This window comes from Prunus persica, chromosome G7, assembly GCF_000346465.2.
Source record: "Prunus persica cultivar Lovell chromosome G7, Prunus_persica_NCBIv2, whole genome shotgun sequence".
In the NCBI taxonomy this organism is placed as follows: domain Eukaryota; kingdom Viridiplantae; phylum Streptophyta; class Magnoliopsida; order Rosales; family Rosaceae; genus Prunus; species Prunus persica.
This window is the reverse complement of record NC_034015.1, coordinates 12053092-12074997: the sequence shown is the minus strand read 5'-3', so window position 1 is coordinate 12074997 and position 21906 is coordinate 12053092. Positions and strand designations below refer to the sequence as shown.

Genomic DNA, 21906 nt, shown 5'->3' with positions numbered 1-21906 from the left:
ATGGAAGTTGGTCGCACTCCAAGTAGGTTGAAAAAGATATATATTTTTCAATTAGATTGTTTAAAAAGAAATTGGTATGATATCGCGAATTTTCATAATAGAGAAAGAATCTTACAATTCTCAAGGATACAAAATAGAGCAAAAAATCATTGCAATTTCACTAGAATATCTGTACTGAACTGAAGAATTCTATTAACTTACAATTCCCAAGAATACAAAAGAGAGCAAAACTCCACCCCCGGTGGAAAACCAATTTCACAGTTTCAGAGTAACAAATATAATAAGAACGGTGATCCTACGTAAATCTTACTTTATTTTGACAAGGATCAAGGGTACCTTCTCCATCTTTACAATGGTACCCTTCTACATCCTGCCATATAGCCTCCTCAAAAAGCTGAAACAGCATTGCAAGTGTGGTGGTGGAGATAGTGGTGTCATGATGGCGATAACTGACAATAACCTCGTTTCTCTTGTACAAGGTTGACAAATAATTTGGGTAGCAATCTGAATCAGGAAACTTGTCTCCTTCATGTGAGAGGAACAATTGATATCAAGCCACAGAATTCACATAATCCATTGCCTTCTGTTTCACATATTCGATCTTCTCTTCATCACCATGAGACTTCTCATACTGCAGATACTTATTGAATAAGAACTGCAAAACCATACATGAAGCACCAATATAAGCTATAACAGAGAATACAAAGGCAAAACATTCTCAGTTAAAGGGGAATATGATTGTACACACTTTCATCTTTTTTGCTGGGAGGCTCAGACTAGTTGCCCGCTCAAATAGTGCATGTATCAGATCACCATCTCCAAGTCGAATTTCCTGCCACAGTTGATACAAAAGAGTAGGTAACTACTGTCTTGAATTTGAGACAGTAAAAGAAATAATACTGAAATGCTGGTAAAAGGAGATTTACTTGATCAAGATAGACGCTCCACAAGTCTGTTCTCTTTGGATTATTCCGCAAAATATTTTCAAACATGGATCGCCCTCTCTCTGGATTTCCACATTTAAACTCAAGGATGGCTGTCTGTGAAATGAATTTGATATGTTTATGCTTGGGAAGGACTTTTTCAGCCTGACTGACAACATCCTGAATCCCATCCCGCTGTTGTGTCAAGAGCATCTGGACCCGCCTTAGCCAAACCTAAATTTCCATTAAATTTAGTGTTTATAAATTAACTGAGCGTTTGAACATCTACACAACGCACACACGCAATAGGAGAGCACAAATATAGGAGATAATAATATACCTTGCAAGACTTCTTGAACTTCTTGATCATTTTATCAAATAGCTCATCAGCCAACCTGTGTTGCTCAGTCCTTTCATACACTCCTAAGAGTGCTAGATGAACCTTTTTGGGATCATTATACTGCACTGCTCTTTGGAAGACTTTCATTACAGCCTCCTGAAAAATGAAAAACAGATTAAAGGACTTCATATCAACGTTAGAAAGACAAGAAGACCTTTTACTAGTTTTATTACCTCTGGAGGACTTCCATATTTGTTTTCCAAATTAAAATAGGCCACCCAAATATTGAGCTTCTCATTCTCTTCTCGGAAGTTTATTGTTCGCAAAGCCCTTGACAGAAAAAGAGAGCTACATTTAGTCGAAATTATGTAAATAAGGGTTATCCTAGTATAACATGCATGCACGCCGACACACACATGAGAAAACCGGAAAAAGCTATAAGCACCATAAATCAACCAGGACTTCTCAGTTCAGCATAAGTGCCTATGGTACTCCAAACGGAAACCTTATTCTTACAATAATTCAAATCACAACCTTCAAGTTCCTCAAAACTTTAGTCCAATTAAATCAATTGTTCCTCTTAAGCACAGCTCCTATGAAGGTCTTAACCCTCTTGTTCCATACCCTAAAACAAGTTTTGAAACCCTATACCTCACTATCAAACATATATTACAATGGAAATCTGTACAACATTTCTAGAGAGAGAGACTCAGGTCAAGAAGCATTATATGTTTAAACGATTATGCCAGCAGCACATCATTGTCATAGTAGCAAATTAGCAACAAGTATTTTTGCTACGGAGTACCTTTCGGCAATAGAGCGTGCCTTCTCAACATTAGCCGTAGAGAGAACAAATTCCATGTACTTTATCCAAACATAACTGCTATTTGGAGAACTTCTAACTAGTTTCTCATACTCCTCATCAGTTCTTGGTATATCCTTCTCCAACAGTCTTTCCTCGGCAGCCCTTATCTCACGCTCCCTGCAGAAAATTGTTTCCAAATTAAAAACAAAAGGGTAAGAGGGGAGTAAGTTGACAACCTTAGACAAAGAAACAAGAGCCAAAGACAAATGAGTACAAAACTAACCTTTCTTCCTTAGCTTTTTTCTTTGTAAGCTGCTTTTTCTTTTCATTTACAGTGTCCACATCAGGATGTTCTTGATCTTGACTAACAATATTATCACCGTTGAATTGCTCTATGTCATCAAGAGTGACTTCAAGAGGAGGAACAGAAGCTCTTGATTCTGCTTGTGCAAGAAACTGAGGCTCTGCATTTTCATATTCAACATCCATGTTTTGGGTACAAAATGAACTGCTTCCAGGAAACATTGCAGACAAACTACCATCCGTTATGCCATTTTCTATAATGTCTTCATCAGGATCTTGTTCTGAGGACGTTTGAAGGTCATTATTTTCCATGATATATACATCCTTCATCCCAAGAGAAATTCGGTGCCTATCTTTGTCCACCTGATAAATAAAGTCGAATAATTAACATGACAATTGTCATGAATGCATAACACAGCCCTAAAATTACCACATTGAAATTATTGAAATGAAATATGATAACATGCATCTTTTTATGGGAGACAGTACCTTTTTATTTTATTTAAGGAAATGTGTAAACAGCACAAACAGAGTGAACCAGATATTCTCATCAAGTTCTGTGTTATGCAGTTAAACAGATCCCACAAATTGCAAAAAAAATGAAATGCCACAGTAATTGGGTTTTAGTGGCTAACTATTCATTTCCAACCTATTCTACTATTGAAACATCAAGAACCCCAAGAGGATGCAAGAGTGAGGAATGTGCTCCAACCATAACAGACAATAATACCTTCAATACTTTTGCTGTCACCCTCTCTCCTGTTCTGTACTTGGTTTCAATATTCTCTACTTTATCTTCTGAAAGCTCTGACACATGGCATAGTCCAACCTAAGCACAAAAGCAAAATACTTGAAATCATTTCAGCGAAAACTGATTCATGAATTACTAAAGCATTCCCACGTGTATAACAAAACAGAAGCATTTCTTAGTTGAAGATCAGAGAACTTTTTAAATAAAAAAAAATTGCCAGAGTGTATGTTTGTTGTCAAAGGAATATTAAATGCTTAACCAGGAAATGGAATTATATCCAAAATTGCAAATTTATCAAGGAAAAACTTTGGGTAAATGTTGTCACACACACACACAAAAACATACATAGAAAGAAAACATTAATTTTGCTTGATATTACTCATCCTTTACCACGTTTGTATTGTCAATCGTGATGAATAAACCATATCGCTCCACCCGTTTTACCCTGCCAGAGATAATATCTCCAACATGCAAGCTATCCAAATTATTACTTCCAGATTGTGTCGCACTGGTTGCACCCAATGACTTCAATGTCACTTCAACTCGCTTCGATAGCGGCTCTACAGATGACACCCTGAACTTAAGCTTCTTAGTAATAGTACAGCATTACATCAATTTTCTACCAAGAAGTAAAACTTTTTAAGCACAGCCTGCAAATTTTTAAAAAAAGTAAAATAGAAAAAACTCTTACCTGCCAATTACAAGTTTTCCAACTGGGAATTCTTTTTCAAGATCTTGAACATATCCATCAGATAAATTGGAGACAAGAATTTTGGCATCAATCTTCCGGGAAAGAAAAATAAAACATCCTTTTGGAGTAATATTTTTCACATAACCCTATCAGATCCAGAAATAATCACGACCAACATAAGACACTGCATTATCCCAGAAAGTACATAGAATAAAAAAAAATCAAGTGAAGGTTTGGGAGAGTAAATTCTACAACACCTGAACCATCATATTAGGATTAAGATCTTCGATCTTTTCCACGCGTTTGGTATGAGCATGCCTGAAGAGAAAAAATGTTTGTCTTTAGTAGCAAAGCGAAGAAAACAAGAACCAAAGCAAGAAACAATTAGTGAAAACCAAAGAATAACAATTTAGATTGTAAGATTTTAGACAGCGACTATGCAAAAGTAAAAGAAAAATTTGTTCAGCATAACAAAAGGAAAAATGTTATTCACACCCCCAGTTTGTCATTCTACACTCTTTTTGTTCACGTTATAAAATAATAAAATATTGATTATGGAGTGCAGGATGACAAAGGGAAGTGTGAATATCAGCTGTCAATCAAAACTAATAGAAGAATAAGCCATCTTTTTAGTGACTCGTCATGTAATGACTGATACTTTATTCAAAGCAACAGATGTCCAGCAGAATGCTAATATGTTTCAAACAACATCATCAGCACACTAGTGTTTACATACACACGCACACCCTATACATAAGTGCATTACATCATTAACATGCGTGTATCCCACATCAAGAGAACGTATGCAAACAAATTCTAGACTGAAAGCATATGAAAAAGAAGTTTAAAAATAAATATTTTGGACAATTGCATGAATTATATATGCAACTTATTAACAAGAGAGCAACAAAAGATGTAATAAAAGTTCTGCTTTGAGGTTTTTGTGGTGATTAAGACATGACTTACGTGTCATCATGGGATCCCTTGCAATCTGGACCAAGCATGCCAACTAAAGAAGAGCGTAATGACAAATCTATGTGATAAGTTCCCCTTACAGAGCGGATAAGTTCAAGGACCTTGCATTTGACAAATTGCCCTTCATGATATCCAGACAATGGGTTAGTCACCCATGAGTCAGAAAGTTCACTATAATGAACCCTGCCATACATATGGGGTCCAATTTGCACCGTCAAACCACCAACACCTGGAAGTTCTTTTATTATTCTCCCACCTACAACACTTCCCTCGCGAATATGAGCAGTTACATTCTCATTCAAGATGTTATTGTGCGGATCTTCCATCTTTGAAACTTCATGATCAACAATTTTGCCAGAGATGGGAAATAAAGGATGCAGAACTAGTCGCAATAGCTTTTTCTCCTTGTTAACACTTAATACATAACCAGATACAGCATTTCCCAGATGAAAGCGTTTCTGAAACTCTTGAAGTTCACTAGGCTCACAAGCACTATCAAGAATAAAAAGCTGAGCCCTAACATTTCGAGATATGGTCAACCAGACCCATTCACCATCCACTTTATAAACATAACCAGTGACACATTGCCCTGTTGAGAAATCAAGATCTTCAGTCATAATCTTCTCCCCTATTTCGCAGGAACCTGAAAGGAAAATGCATATTCCACACCAAGTAAGACTTCATCAATGCTTGAGGAACAAGTAGGTAAAATAAATTAAACAATATTTTGCCGGAACTCCATTAATAAAATAATTAAGAGAAGGCAACACAACTTAAATATCCAAATCAAATAATATCCATGAGAGAATGACTAATAAACTCAAACACAGCTAGAACGTCACATAATGAAGCTTTCCTGGGAATATGTGCAGCTGAAAATTGATGCTACAAAAATTGGATTAATTAGAATTACAAAAAGGTAAATGAGGAATCATAAAGAGAAAAGGTAAATGAGAAGTTTTTAAAAGAGAACCGCAAGGGAGAAGCTAAATGAATAGCATATTATTTCTAGAATGGAGAAATATAATTGACTGTGTCATACAAGTTGAGGGAATCTTTAAAAACAAAAGTTGCTATGGCTATGATGACCCAAGATTTTGTGGTCCAAGACATTACTATACATCTAAGATAGACATTTTATTTGCTTTGAGAAGAAGGTAGACATTTATTTAGGAGGCTTGGATTAGGATTAGAAAATTTAAGCAACCATCAGTCTGTGCTCTTACAATCAAATGAAACATACTAATTCAAGCAAAAAATTAGATAAAAATTTACCTATTAGCATGGTAGGTTTCAAGGAAAGATCCCACTGATAGCTCTTTTTGTTGCTATTTGAATAATTAGTCTTAGCAACGATCCTTGCAGTCACTGTTTGCCCAATTCTGAAGTTATTAAATGGTTCTTCCAGAAGCTCATCATTTACCTGCGTGAAGTGTGATTGCATAAAAATTTACTTTAAAAGGTACAAATTTAAACTTTCAAAGGTTCAAATCAAATTATTCATAAATATTACCTCTGTTATATGAACTCGCCCATGAAAGCCGATTCCAAATTTCAATCTTAGTTCAAGAGGCTTTATTTCAGTAATCTGGATTGTGGCAACACGTGATAAGTGCAATACATGAGTACTTAGCCAGTCCAAAAGATATGTATAAATTTGTATTCACAAATATTGTTCTAAACAAATCAAAAGCGGAAAAAAAATTAAAAAAAATCAAAGGCCATGTTAACTCAAACACAGTTGATGACCAACGGTAAGTTGTAAATAACCAGAAACAGAAATTACCTCAGCCTGAACCACAGATCCCACTTTATAGCTGGACTTCTTTTTTGCCCTTTTTGAACTGGATGTCTCAGCGGACTCACTTAGAGAGTTAAGTAGCATAAGCAACCTTCCTGCTGTTGTAGGGCTTGGAAGGGCCATGACCGTGGCATTGACACTGCATTAAGATATATAATTTCATGTTGCTGGGCCATTTTCTTTAAAACAACAAGAACACAACCTTGTTGCCATATGGAACAATAAACAGATTGAATATAGAGCAGAAAAAATATCTATCACCACGACCAACACCATGATCACCTTTGTCCGTTCAAATACTGTCTCTGAGGAAATTTTTGAGTGTTGTAGTCAGAGATTGATGCATATCCTATAGCATAGTTATACTTCGGGATTGAAAGAACCTGCAATGCACATTATAAAAATCAGATAAAAAGAGGCCGAGGACATGAATAAATCAATTATAACTTATATTAACATCAAAACTTGCCAGGTAATTCTCCTTCACAATCTCAACAATTGCATTTACTGTCTGATGTTCCTCCAGGCCATCTGAAGCTTCTCTTTTTCGTTTCTGAAATCAATATGTAATAAAGTAGAGCAATACAACAAAGCTACAGGTTAGGAAAAAAAAACACGAATACGGAAAGAGTGACACAAAATCTTCACTAGTGAGAAATAAATTATATTTTTCAAAAATAATTTGTCTGCCCTCATTACATATTCATTATGAAGTTCACACATCAAACTGAAAAAGGTAGAGATAGACAAGGAATGCAATTAACCTTCTTATGAGTTTGGCTGTTAGAACTTTCTTTTAATTTATTATTGAACTCTTGTTTCAGCGATAAATCAACAAGGTGCTCTGCATTGGCAATATCGAGGACAACTGCTTGAATGATGGAGCCTGTTTCTACATTGGTACCACCTACTACAGAGAGTATAGAGGGGAAAAACAAAGGAAATTTATTACAGTTGAAAGAAAATAATAAATCAAATAATTAACCACACCTTGAGTGAAATAACTTACATTGATAGTGTGTGATGAAACCAAAGACATCATTATATTTCTCAAAGCCGACAACAACTCCACTGTCCTTTACCTCCTGTACTTTTCCCTCAACAACACTGCCAATTGTAAATCCTTCTGACCAATTTGACTTGGGTTCTTTTGAGTCCAACAATTGCAGCTTAGCAATCTGAATCAAAAGTAAGATTTGAAGATTTAGAACTATAAAATAAAATAAAAAATCTAGCAAAATATCTTAATAGAGGCTCCAGCAATGTGAAATAACAATTATGTGATATGAAATATGTATGAAACAACCTATAAAATAATTTAGGAAGATGATTCATATTAGAACGGTGCCAATAATGGTTACCTTTTCCTCCAAAATAAAGTATTCCTGAATAAAGGACGCATCTGTTGAAGTGCAAGACGACTGCTTCAACGACAGAGTTATTCGACTTGTTTCACTACTAACCTGGGGAGAAAATAAGTAGTTAAAAATATGATTACTACTTACTAGTCTCTTAATAACTCTAAATTAAAGTATCAGTCCCAAACAGTTCACCAACATCGAGTATATTACTGCGAACAGATTGTCCAATGTAATAGGCTTCTGAAAGATCAGCTTTATGGTCATCCATTGCCTACAAAATGGTGAAGAGGATACAAAACATCATTGGATTCAGATGTAACAGAAGTGGAGTGAAGAATAAGGGAAATTTTAAGGGGAAGAAATGAACCTTGTGCCTGGGGGAGAAACCAGTCAAACGCCCAAGAAAGCGCACAAAGCACCCAGTTTCAATTAAGTTACAAATGTAGCCCTGGTTCAAATAAACAATAGATTAAGTCACGTACAAGTACTAAGCAATCACCTCACACAATAAACAAACAAAGAGAACTTGCCTAAAGTGTTCCAGAAAAGAAATAACAATCCATATTACACATTGAAAACTCCAGTTGCTTACATGTACTACTGAGTTAGGATGAATTTGACTAAGTTCTGAGGGAAGCTGCTGAGCTGAATTAATCAGAGAATATTTTGCAGAGAGGATCAGATTGTTCCCTTCAATGTCTACATCAATTCAAGAAAAACTTCCAAAATTAATATTGTTAATCTAATAAATAGTATAAAGGATGATACTGATTTCATCTGACTGTAAGAAATTGAAAACTGCAACAATAAATACGAATTGTGAGAGCCAAAGAGAAATATAAAATAAGAACTATTGAGCGAGCTAAGAAATAATAAATGAATATAATTGCAAATTACACACTCCAGGAGAAAAAAATATTAGTAATTGGAGGTTAAGAACTCTGGTTGTTGAACAAAAAATTAGAAATTCATTTTATTTTATTTTCTCTTTTCTCTTTTGAGATTCTTTCCAAAACTTGTCCACGTAATATAAGTATAATCAAAACATAAATTAATCATTTATCTTATACAAAAATTAATTAATTAACTTACAACAGATAGTTTCATACAGGGAAGAAATGCATCGAATACTCAAATTTGACTTAAATGTCAAGGCTAAGAGCCTAGGATGAACAAGGATATCACAAACTAAAGGCTTTGCAATATCCAACTTCTTTTGCTTGCATTCGATTCCTCAAAGGTTTGGTTATAGTTGAGGTAACTTTAAAAAATTTACTCCGGATTTAGGAGTTGTTTATCATGATTTAACAACACAGGTCAACAAAACAGAGCTTATTCTTTTTCTAAAAGGGGTAGAGGAGAAAAGCAGAATAAAAACTTATGGAAGAAAATTCCAACTCTATGGAACTTTTTCCATAGATTCTTCTGTTCTAATTGTATATTTTCCTCTTAATCCGAGAATAGTGATCCACCCTCCTCTCTGTTCTCTTACTATTGTTTTATTTCTCAAAGTAAAGATAAAAGAACGCATTTCGAAATACTCTGTAATTGTCAGTGTAAAAAACATCCAACAATAACGGATGAGAGAGAGAGAGAGAGAGAGAGAGAGAGAGAGAGAGAGAGAGAAGTAAATAAAAAACCCAAAGTCAATATGGATGATAAATTTCCCATACCTAATACCAGCAACCGATCAAATTCATATCCAGGCTTCAAAACTGACTTCATCAAAGCAGCAAGCCCTGCATAGCAAGAGATACAATAAGAGAACACCATACAAGAGAGGAAAAAATTCAATATCGAAGGCAAAGAAATATATACCGTGGTGATCTGCCAAGTGTTCAGTAAAAATTGTACCCATCGAGTAACCTTTTCCATTAACATAAACAGCATTGGGGGTTACTCGATCAACAACTCCTGAAACAAGGCAACCCAACTTGGCCATATCATCCTCAGAAACCCTGTCAGTAAAACGCTAATTAAATTAGTAGAAAAAACTATCATGCTTGTCTCCTTTTTCTTTGGTAATGAAAAATTCAAAATCTAAATAGATGTTCTGGTTTTAAAAATTTTAAAACGTAATCCACTGTACAAATCCAATCAAGCTACAGCCTACGGCTGACTGGAAATACTTTCAGCACCTTTCCAGGTATAGATACATTAGAACATTTGTGTTCTCTCCAAAATCTACTAAAAAAAACACTGATAAATGCATTTTATTTTATTTTATTTTATCATGGCATAAGGAATCAAACCTCGGGGGCCTTATTATGAAGCTAAGCTTGATCCGCCTTGATGTAGGATTAGAATTAATAACTCTACATTTGACAACTTGCCCAACATGATACATGGAACTTGGATCCGATCCTGGTTCTAATCCGAGTTCAGATCTGGTTTCAAATTAAGAAAGTAATCAATAACAAAAGGTGAGTCTTATGAAAGAAAAAACAAAGAAACAAACATAACAAAAGAGAGAAGTCTCTTCAGCTTAAGAATGGAGAAGTCTCTTCAGCTTTAATGGATCAGACGAAGGAAAACAAACAAACATTTTGCACAAACATCCAAATAGAAATGAAGTACCAAAAAAAGATATAGAGCAACTCTTTACTTTCCAAATATATAGTTAAGCAAACATATACAATTAAACATCTACGATAAAGAAATCACCAACCAAGCAGGAAAAAGAAAAGCCACATGCAACTTGCAAGTAAGTAAAATGCACTTTCTCATCATTCAAGTCCAAGAGACTATTTAAATTTGCAAGCTAAGTGATCAGGGCCTTGCCTTGGTGCAAATCCTTGGACCCCATTGTAAAAATGGATAAAGCATCCATGTTCCTCAATCTTTCTTATCCAGCCATGGGTTATTAATCCATCAGCTGCGTCAGCATATGAACTTACAATCCCAAGATTAGATTTCACCTATAAATCAACAATAAATCTTTGCTTCAGAAAATGAGCCAGGCTACTTTGAAATGTGAAAAAACATATCAGATCACAAAGATAGCCAATGAATAGTTGATATTTATGACTAAGAATGCATGAGGTCAAGATATGGTAATTAAAAATATATAAGAAAACGAATTTGCTCTTCCATGAGCTATGAGCCAAGCCAAACCACAAACCTTATTAGGAGCACTAGATTTCCAAATCAACACAAAGGTAATTTCCCTACCCAACAATCTTCCCAAAAATCTCACTGTCCCCCATCCCACTAACTGACAGCAGCCAGAAAAAACTCCTAACCATGAGAACTATATTTCCCTGGGTACTGACTCGAACCCACTAACCTTGCATCCCAACCATTCTCCTGAAGCCCATATTTACTTCTAATCACAGCATGCAACAAAGATTTATCTTCCAAAGGAAAACCTCCACAACCACTTTCCTAAATGTGCCCTTGTTTCACTAGATCACATTTCCAATTCCCAATCCACCCTTTTCCTTCGCATATGAGACCTCAACCAATCTTATTAAGTGGTCCTGGGTTATGTATTTTTACACATTAACAGTCAAAATTGAGGGCATATGAGCAAACCCTTACCAGATCTAACAGTTGAACTGATAGTAAAAAGGAAAAAAAGGATCCTACTTGCAAGTCTGTTTTTCTTCGACCTAAATCCATGGAGTTAGAGCCAGAAAATAAACTCTGCTACCATGGTATTTACATACAATACCATCATTTAATATGTTAAGAGACAACATTGAGATTTTGAAATACACACAAGAAGTTAATAAGAGTAACTCCAGTAAGTTCTCTGTAGGAGTGGTTTGTCAGGAAATCGACAAGATGCATCTAAGGAATACTAAGCCAGCCAATAAAGAATATAAGATAAATAAAAAAGTACAAATATATTACATACAAGTGTTTTCTTGTGTGTAACGGTTATTCTCTTGGACTTGCAACCAAGCACACGGAACAGAAGTTCAGCTCCAATCTACATAGTGACACGGAAATGGAATGAAAGGTTCCAAATTAATTTTTCAAAAGATGAATTATCACCTCAATGTCATCGACTGACAAAATAAAATAAAATCCACACGAGGTTCCAGTGATCATATATTAGGTGTGTGTGTTTGTGGGTGGATATAAAAAATGAAAACGCACCCAAAAGAGTACAATTATGACATACCTTAAATTTTTTTCTAGGCTTTGCAATTTCAAATTCAGACATATGATTAAGAGGGCAAAGTGCCTTCACACCACCAGGAAATTGCACTATAGCACCAAAGCTGTCAACAGCTATGATTTTACCTTTCACCACCATCCCAGGCTTGACATCTGAGTGAGTGAACACTGTCCCTTCAAAAGCACTGGCCTGCTTCATAGAAAATTAAACATACTCGTATATATTAATAAAAAACAAACTAGTAAATAACTAAGGGCAACATCTGAAAGTGAAATAATCAACATCATTTTAGAAAGCACAATACACAACAACAATATACTCACCAATCAAAATCTCTGGCTATGAATAGACATTAACAATGCTGAGAGAGAGAGAGAGAGAGAGAGAGAGAGAGAGAGTAAATCTTGATTTTTCTAGATGTCGAAACATAAGCTTTACATATAGAATCAAGGTCTATGGTATGAAACACTACAAAAAGCGAGTTGTCAACATATTCAGTTACGAACAGATACCATTCAGTTGCTTCATAACAACATGCAAACAACTCTGAAACAACATATAACACAAAGAACCTTTACATAACACTAAAAGGCTCATCCAGTGAAAATATCAGGGAACACGGTTGCAACCACCAATGACATTTACAACATAACATATACAAAAAATAAAAATAAAAAATTGCTAGCATCTAAGCAATTATGTATTAACTGTTGTGTAAATGGAAGAACACAAATTCTACTTTCATGCGAAGCTGCAAACAAAATGAGGTAAACTAGATATTCAGTTCTTCAAGTATGACTCAAAGAAACTCGATAAATTCTAATTGGACCACTGCTTGGTAAATACAAATATACTGAAGAAAAAAAAAATTACCAAGTGCAGTTGTTCTTTCTTGATTGGTCTACTTATATATGTCAAATTCAAAGTAATAAAAGTTGGCATATAAGAATCAAATTCTTCACTTGCTGACAATTATGTCGGCAAATCCCCCCTGGGACCATATGCTTTACAATAGACTCTAGAGATTGCTCGTATTTGGTCTGTCAATGCAACAAGTCGTCCTTGGATCCTATGGTGGCCAGCTCATATTTGTAGATTAAGTTTACCTAAGTTTAATTGAAAGGAAAATAATACTGTCCTTTAACGCAAATCCATCAATAGATGCCCATATAATTAAAGCATCCATCTTCAGATTGGGCTAATATGATCATATGCCTATATGAGTTCTAGTTTCAACATTTTAGCCCTAATATACCAACATTTGCGAAAAATGAGACATGTTACATGCCACTCAGACGCAAGCTTTTTTTCAGCAGAAAAGCCTGAACATCGAAGTTCAAGTCAAAGTCGTTTGGTAAATGACCATTCCAAGACACAGTAAAACGGCTCATTTATGGAAAAGCTCTTTTGCAGCTCCCCATCTACTATACAGTATACAGCAAGGTGTAATATCAAATAAGTGTCCATCACCGGAAACAGGGTTAAATATAGAAGCATAACCTTCAAAATCCCTGTCGCAAGTCCTTCCAAGTGCCTAAAACCAAGAACTCTGACACGAACATGACTACCTTGCTTGAACTTCTTTTCAAGCTTCCGAACTTCCTCTTCAGCCACATCACATATCTATAATTAACGCAATAAATAATAAATAAAACAGAAACATTATCCAAATGAAAAGGACTGTGTAAGCAAAAGAAGTCTCTGAATCAAAGCCACAAAATGAACATACACTAACGTATGCCGGAGTTGAAACTGGGGTAGATGGTATTTCAAGCAGAAGACCCAACCCTCTATCTACCCTGACTACTTTTGAGCCATCGCATATGTCTCCAATTTTGACAGGCTGCACATTAAAGCAAACGATGTTAGGATCAAGCAAGTTATACTACTTACCAACATTATTAACCAGTAGATTATTAAAACATGAGTTCAGCTTATTCACAAAGAGGCTCCATAAGCAGTTATAAGATTGCCACAAGAGAGAGAGAGAGAGAGAGAGAGAGAGAGGGGTCGAAGCGGGTAGAAGGAGAGTGTCCCACTTTTTAAAAAGCTTGCTAATTTAAATCTTAATATTCTCTCTATCACATGTACCAAACGAAAAAAACTATGAATATGTGAAAGGAAAAAGTTTCATGCAGAGTTGATAATTTTTTTTTATTTTGATGGGACTCCACAATGTTGTAGCTACTCAACAAAAGCTTCAATAGCATGGGATGACCGAAGATTTCCATGCTAGTTCGTAGAAAAATAAGGCATGTTCTTTTTTAATAATCCTAACTTTGATAATAAACTCTGATTGATGTGGAAGAAACAAATCAATCCAAAAACAAGGTAACACATTAATGGAAACCCCTGCTCAGCATCTGCTTGCGACAAGACAAATAAAACCCAACATGTGCCCTCAGTTCTGTTAGATATGGAATTATGTACCAGGAATGACTCGGTTACCCTATTTCTATGTGCCCAGAGTCAAATCCTGCTCACAAAAAGGTTATACAACTACAGACTACAGCTACAAGACAAGTAAAATTAAAACTTTATAAAAGAAAGACAAAATTCTGATTCCAAAATTTATCCCAGAGCATACAGTACATGACCTAAGAAATTTAAGAATATGAAATAACTTACTGAAGGAGGAGCCTTGTTGCGGACAAGATGTGGATTCAGCGTCAAACCAACAGCTCTAGTTGAAGGGTCAATAAACAATATTCGAGCATTAACCTAAACCAAAATAGCATAAAACAGATTTTAAAAAAAACCAATTAGAAACACGAAACTCAAAAATAACAAAGTTAACAAACAAGGACGACAGAGAACTCAATCAACCAAAATTAATTGGATAACAGACAGTGTGCTTAAATAACTTAATAAAAGCATAAATAAAAAGTATTAGAAGATTAAGCATGCAAAAGAACAAAAGCACAACGCTGCAAAAGAACCAATCAATAATTAAGATGTACAATCATAAGGGCATAGTCTTCAGATCTACATCCTTTTTTTTTCTAAGACTTCACATCCAAACTCTATGATGCCATAACTGAATGAATAATGCACTTTTTATTTTTCAATATTTTAAAATAAAATAAAATAATTAAACAAGAGTCATACTTTTTGTAAATTACAACCATAATTTATAAGCAAAAAGTTATATCGCCAAAGTAGTTTTAAAAGATTTACAACATAATTATACAAACGTGTACGATAAAAGCCAATCATGTTATATTTTCTCAAATTGAATGCTTTGATTTCTCATGTTAGGTACTGCACTTGAACAAACACCAACATGGCAACCGAACTTTACAAGGGAAAACTTAATCAGGCAGGACATCATAACATAAAATGGAAAACATAATAAAAGAGGAAGACAGTCTACTAGATGGCTAACCCACTAATCTGACAAGATTATGATCTGGAGCTTGACAACAGAACCTTTTGCAATTTTTAATTTTCTACTATAGCAAAACCAGAGAAGAGCAATGCAGCAAACAAGAAGGCCAGCTCAGACATAGCAGTTGATTCCAAAAAAGAACAAAGCATACATGTTTGAAAGGAGGACCATGTGTAACAATCTTCCATCAAACATATCAAATTATCAAAATTCAAAGCACCAAATCAAGCATCCATGCTAAGGACTTATCACAGACCACACATCACATGCAATGGAAATATATCATTTTTTGCTTTCTGATTTCTCCATAGTTATGCACCTTTAACTGGCTAAAAAGTACGATGACTCTCACATCAAGCATGTATAACCTATATGTTAAATTCATGTTTCCAATTGCCACTAAATCATCAACAGCACTAAGAACTATAGAGATAAATTGATTACAGATTTTAACACTTGCCTTCTTGTGTTGATTATAATCCTCCTTCCAGTTTAGGGTAGGGTAACTATTTTGCAGATGAAATATGTCAACCTGAAAAATTGAAGTGGATAAATATATATATATATAAAGCACCACAAAATTTAAAATTTATACGCATAGCCTATCAAGCTGTCATCTTAGGCTTGTATGATTCTTGTAAGCAACTCATATAAGAAGGAATACAGAACTGACAACTTACAGTTCCAGTAAAGTAAGTAAGAAATGATAACATAACCCCATTTTCAAGGGTGGATAGCACACGAGCATTAACCAGCATGCCTGGAACAAGTAGATCAATTGAAATTCCTTTGAGATCCTTGGTCTGTATATCAGTTCAGGAAAAAAAAATTCTAAAATGAGAAGAGAAGCTGTGAAACTATGACAGTGAAACAAGCAGCATGGAACGCATATGAATTTCTGAAGAAAAGCACAGGGGGCATACCACACATTTTGATACAGTTTCTAGGTCTGAACTCAAATACACAACCTTGCGGACTTTATCAATACTTCTAACAGCACCTTGAAGTAGTTGCCCAGTGTTCACTTGAATCTCCTTGCTATCTGAAAAGACAACAGAATTAACAGGAAATGAAAAGGAGAGGAAAAAGAGTTTATATATCAATTAGCGAAATGAGAAATTACAGCTACAGTGTATGGCTAGTCGCAATTGATTGAAAAACAAGTGAGAACGAAGAAATGGAATATAGTATAATAACAAGTACATAGAACAAACCACATAAAAACATCAATTGTGAATTTCAGATCTGAAACAAATTCATATTCTTGCAATCAAACAGTAAAATAGTTGGGAGAAAATAGTAATCCTCGTTCCAACAAGCAACAATAAAACATGCCCACAAACAAGCTACAAATGGGACTTCTTAATGATTCATCTTCTTTACCCAAGAAAAAGACATGCAAACATATCAGGCCACCTGTCCACTGGTTTTGTGCAGAAGGAAATTGCATCTATATGCTGAGTACTACCCATAATTTTTATTCAAGATCCTCTAAGCAACTGAAAAATTAGGAACACAGGTATAAGCATACTATTCAATTGAGCTCCACCAAACAGTCACTCAACCAATCTACTGTGACCTCATGTATTGTGAATTTCCATTAGCCATCATGTGACCTTCAAAAAATTTCACGATCTTATTATAAAGGTTAGTCTGTTACATGTGAAAGTTGATTCCTTTTGCTCTTCAATGGTATAAAGGAAAGGATAGTAATGAAATAACTTTTTACCAGCATGAGAATATGGTATAAAAGAAAAAACAAATCAAGCCTTGTCCCACCCATGTATGAAACCTCGTCCTCCATTCCACCTACTCCTGGGAAATTTTTTTTTTGAAAAACACTTACTCCTGGGAAAAATTTCCATTGATGCTGCAATACTTTTCCTAATTACCTCTATCCATGTTATTTTTGTTTTCATCTTTCTCAAGCTCCACCTGCTATGTTTATCTAATCACTCTAACTATTCTATTTATCTTCTTTTTCATAATAAACAAATGTTTTTATTGAACAGAAATGAAATTACAACACAGGGTTCTCTCTCACTTTATCTCCAATGAGTGATACTTTAACCTTCTCACAGATCAATTGGAATACTATCCTTCACTGGTCCGTTGGTTAATAGTAAAAGAATGAGAAGAATAAGCAGAGTAGCTCTTGTGGCTTCAAGAAAGTGCTTCAACAATCCAACAAGAAAAATTGAAGGAAAAGAATGAGAAGAGTAGCTCTGGACTGAGGAACATGGAAGAGAAGGCGTGAAGATAAACGATGGGACGTAGAAGAACAAGGAGAAAGAGACGTGGGCGTAAAAACATGAGGTTATTTTTGGAATTCTGAAATTTTCATTAAACTCTAGTGCCTCTCCAAACTGATTGCCACATAATCAGAAAATGAAAGCAGCTCTATACCAGCTTTCCCTTATATCTTTCTCTCACAGCAATTTTTAACAATAAGTGATTTTCTCATGGTTTACCAAACGGGTTGGGCTTCCCAAAAATTTTAAAAAATCACTGATCACCCCAAATAATCAATGCCAAACGGGCACGAACTGTTATCTAATTAATCAGCAGCAATAACCAGTGTCTTCTACAACACAATACTTATTTAGGTTACTCTCACTAGAATGAAATTCTAACTTTTAGTCAACCACAAAATACTTTGAGAGAGTAATTAATCACACAATATAAATGGAAACATGTTTGAATTTCGATAATTACAGTTCCTTAAATAAATTCATGTTTCTCAATCTTCATATCAAATATGGACAGCTCATGTGCACCGTGAGTAAGATGCATCTCAAAAAATTTGAATCATCCTATCTAATCTAACAGCTGTGAAATATGATCTCGTTTAAGAATCTAACTTAAGGACCTCATGAGAGAATATTGTTCGCACGTTTAGATTTATATTGGGCTAAAAAGAGGTAAAGGAGAAGGCACTTAAAAGTAACTGGTAAAACTAAACCTGTACAAGTCGACTTACCAGCTGGGCTATTTTTTGGCAAGAACCCCGTGAATGAAGATAAGCCAAAATGAAGAATGTAACCATGATCTTCAATGCTTTTAACATATGCAGTAAGGACCTGAAATAATAAACAATGGCAAAGCAAAATTTAGAAGGCCACCCCAAAAATGCAAAATGACCATAGCAGGCCAACAGCAAAGATCGGCCTAACTATAGAAAACTAGGAAATACTCTGGAACATTTGCACCTAAATTCCATGAATATTTATTGGGGAAAAGAACTGTATCACTCTTTCAGCTTGAAGAATTAAATAATAATAATAACAATCTTTTGAATTAGTGCCCCAACAAACAATCAGGTGAACCAGACATAAATAACAACATTAGGGATCATTATTTTCATTCATTATAAAGTGATAAACAGTGCAACTGTTGAGGTTCCCAGTTCAGAAAAAAGCTAGTAAAAGCCAGCTAATGCAGAATGTGGGTAGCAAGCGCAACACGGTATAAAAATAAAAATAAAAAAACTAAAAGAAGCAGGTCCGGTTATCGACCAAACAGACAGATTAGCATCTTTCAACTTTAAAAGCAGTGCATTCCAAAGGCAGAGACAAATTGTCCTAATTAAAAATAGACAAATGGGAAAAACACTATAGTCGATTGCTTGTCTGGGTTCATATGTTGTTGCTGCATTTTTACGATGGTATGTGGTTGCTCCACTATTGTAGGATGCTTACAGTTGAAGATTGATAAATAACCAATAATGTCTCTCCTTCTACTAGAGATGTTGCATCAACTATTTTTTAATAATCTTATCAATTATAAAATTTATATTATGATACAGAAGAATTCCAACTATTCATCAATCAAGGAAAGGCAAAATATGAAGAAAATGAAAGTGACCTATGTGATCAGATTATCTCTTTCTTAGTTCACATACCATGCCTTCTTGGACAGAATCCAAAGTGAAGCCCTTATGCAACAAAGATAGGCGCAAAGAAAGCCAGATCTTCCTTTTCCCTTTCTCTTTCTTATCCTCATCCAACTGCAACACAATGCAAGATACCAGCTGTCCAACATGGAATATGCTAGCAAGGAGATTATCTGCTACAGCCTGGTAAAGATTAAAATGTAAAGATTGCTTACATGAAAATATATTAAACATACTTCAACATAGAATGGGTTAGTGACAATAACTATGGGTTACAAGGAAAGAAATGTTTATCATTACCTTCGTTTCATTATCCAAAATAGGATCCAAAGCTTCAGAAGCACGAACTAATCCACGCAATCCCCCTGGAAGGCTAATTACAAGGTCCTTCTCATTTACTTCAGCAACAACTCCCCAAACCTTCATTCCAGCAGATATGTTCTGACCAGACATACAGGTATAAGTACATCAACAATTTTTAACCCAAAAAAAAGGGAAAATCCCACATGATGCATAGACTACAAAAAATCTACAATACTTTATATAATTTTTTACGGGTATTAAGTATTATAGGTGAACTACAAAAACTTCACTTGTCAGAGTGTAATAACGTCATTTATCTTAGCTGTCTTATACATACAAACATTTATATTTATATATGCACATAAGAAAATTTAAATTCTTTAAAAAGAAAGTTAGAAATCACAATGCTTTATGTTTTCAGATGGATACCTTCATAGTGATCTTGTTTGCATATTTAGGTAGTTTTCCAGTAATACCATCACCGAAAAGCGAACCGAAATCGTCCTCCGAAGAGAGACTCTTCTTCTGCATCCCTATCTTCTTTCTTTTCTTCATCTCCCGCTCCTCTGCCTCAAATTCTGCATCGACTTCAGCCCGAATTTCATCGCGCTCCTGTCTGTTCAAAGCACTTCCTCCACCTTCAATTCAAAAAAATAAAAAATCAACAACTTAGACCCCGTTAATTGCCAATATAGTTCAATATAAAAACACATAATTGAGAAACAAAAACTACTGAAGTTCGAACCTCTGGGGAAATCAGGGACGTCGTCTTCCAGCTGCAAAGTGACGGCTTCGGACCGGGCGGTGTCGTTTCGGTCCTTGTTTGGTTTGAATGGCTTTTTGGAGGACTTGTTGAACTTTGGGGGGTCTCTGGCCTTCTTCTTGCCTTGGGGTTTCTGGGAAGACGCCGCCATTTTCACAAAACGATAGTGGTGGCTGTATGCAACGAGTGATATGTATATATATTGTGCGTGGGTAGCTTTCAGGGATTGGGGTTTTAGAGGTTTTAGAGGTTTTAGAAGACAAGCTTTGAGAGACTGAGAAGGTAGAGTCTATAGAGCTGCAGACTGCAAGGGTTTAGGGCGAGTGGGTGAGGAGGATCAAGTCAAACGGCGTCGTAAGTTTATAGTAGGGCTTCTTTTTTTTTTTTTTTGGCCATAGTGAGTAAGGGTGGTTGCGGTACAAACCATGAACCAACCGACAATTGTAGGTATATTACGTCGGTATACTGCAATTGTCGCTATAGGAAACAACATAACATTACAAAACTTTCTATCAACAAAAAAAGATTATGCTCATGCTTAAAAATACTGCTGAAATAAGCAGAACTTGTCACATCCTGGGATCGGTTCCGCCGAAGCACAATATTGTCCGCTTTGGGCCCCCCTCTATTCCTTCACGGTTTTGTTTCTGGGAACTCATGAGCAACTTCCCATTGAATCACCCATCTTGGAATTGCTCTAGCCCCAACTCACTTAACTTCGGAGTTCCCATGACTCCGAAGTCAGTGAACTCCCAAAAGGCCTCGTGCTAGATGAAAGTGGGCATGTACATATAAGCACATCACCCCCTCTCCGTTGGTCGATGTGGAATGTTACAATCCACCCCCCTTTAGGGCCCGATGTCTTCGTCGACACACTCGCACCACACGGCAGAGTGGCTTTGATACCAAATTGTCATATCCCGGGATTGGCTCCACCGTAGCACGATATTATCCGCTTTGGGTCCCCCTCTCTGCCCTCACGGTTTTGTTTCTGTGAACTTACGAGCAACTTCCATGTGGGTCACCCATCCTGGGATTGCTCTAGCCCCAACTCACTTAACTTCGGAGTTCTCATGACTCCGAAGCCAGTGAACTCCCAAAAGGCCTCGTGCTAGATGGAGGTGGGCATGTACATATAAAGCACACCACCCCTTCTCCGTTAGTCGATGTGGAATATTACAGAACTTCCATCATTGGCAATGATTCTTGAACTCATATACGGAGAGAATAAACTTTATTATTAAAAATAAACCAATACAATCCACAATCCTACTAATGCACAATTAATCAACTAAATAGTTTATTGTAAGATAGAGATTATCTCGGCTAACTCACTAATAACAACTTTAAAAAAATTCCAACACAACCGATGAGTTTGCAATACTAATTGAAACTCAAGTTCCTCCTATATAAAAGTTTAATTATTTACTAATTAAGTTATATTAATTTACTAAATATTCAAACGATATTTCTTCAAGACTGAA

At 35.6% G+C, this 21906-nt stretch overlaps 1 protein-coding gene across 2 annotated transcripts; it reads right to left on the bottom strand.

Annotated features, from left to right (window-relative positions):
- LOC18769940 (rRNA biogenesis protein RRP5) lies at positions 63 to 21052 on the bottom strand. 2 transcript variants are annotated; one of them, XM_020568220.1, is made up of 40 exons: positions 20405 to 21052; positions 20089 to 20297; positions 19657 to 19797; positions 19366 to 19539; positions 18445 to 18544; positions 16388 to 16506; positions 16145 to 16267; positions 15925 to 15996; positions 14705 to 14797; positions 13806 to 13919; positions 13577 to 13699; positions 12080 to 12265; positions 11810 to 11884; positions 10732 to 10868; positions 10203 to 10337; positions 9769 to 9908; positions 9624 to 9689; positions 8543 to 8649; positions 8318 to 8398; positions 8147 to 8221; positions 7951 to 8052; positions 7599 to 7767; positions 7354 to 7499; positions 7059 to 7142; positions 6872 to 6972; positions 6575 to 6728; positions 6302 to 6376; positions 6064 to 6211; positions 4780 to 5431; positions 4071 to 4131; positions 3814 to 3959; positions 3513 to 3696; positions 3102 to 3200; positions 2352 to 2734; positions 2069 to 2245; positions 1497 to 1593; positions 1264 to 1419; positions 927 to 1157; positions 749 to 832; positions 63 to 655 (listed from the first exon to the last, which is right to left on the bottom strand). In XM_020568220.1, exons 1-40 carry the CDS (start codon positions 20571 to 20573, stop codon positions 551 to 553), a joined length of 5793 nt encoding a protein of 1930 aa, XP_020423809.1. In that variant the 5' UTR covers positions 20574 to 21052; the 3' UTR covers positions 63 to 550. The 2 variants fall into 2 exon arrangements, with proteins under 2 accessions (XP_020423809.1, XP_020423810.1); XM_020568221.1 differs by having other exon boundaries at positions 170 to 655; positions 7354 to 7496.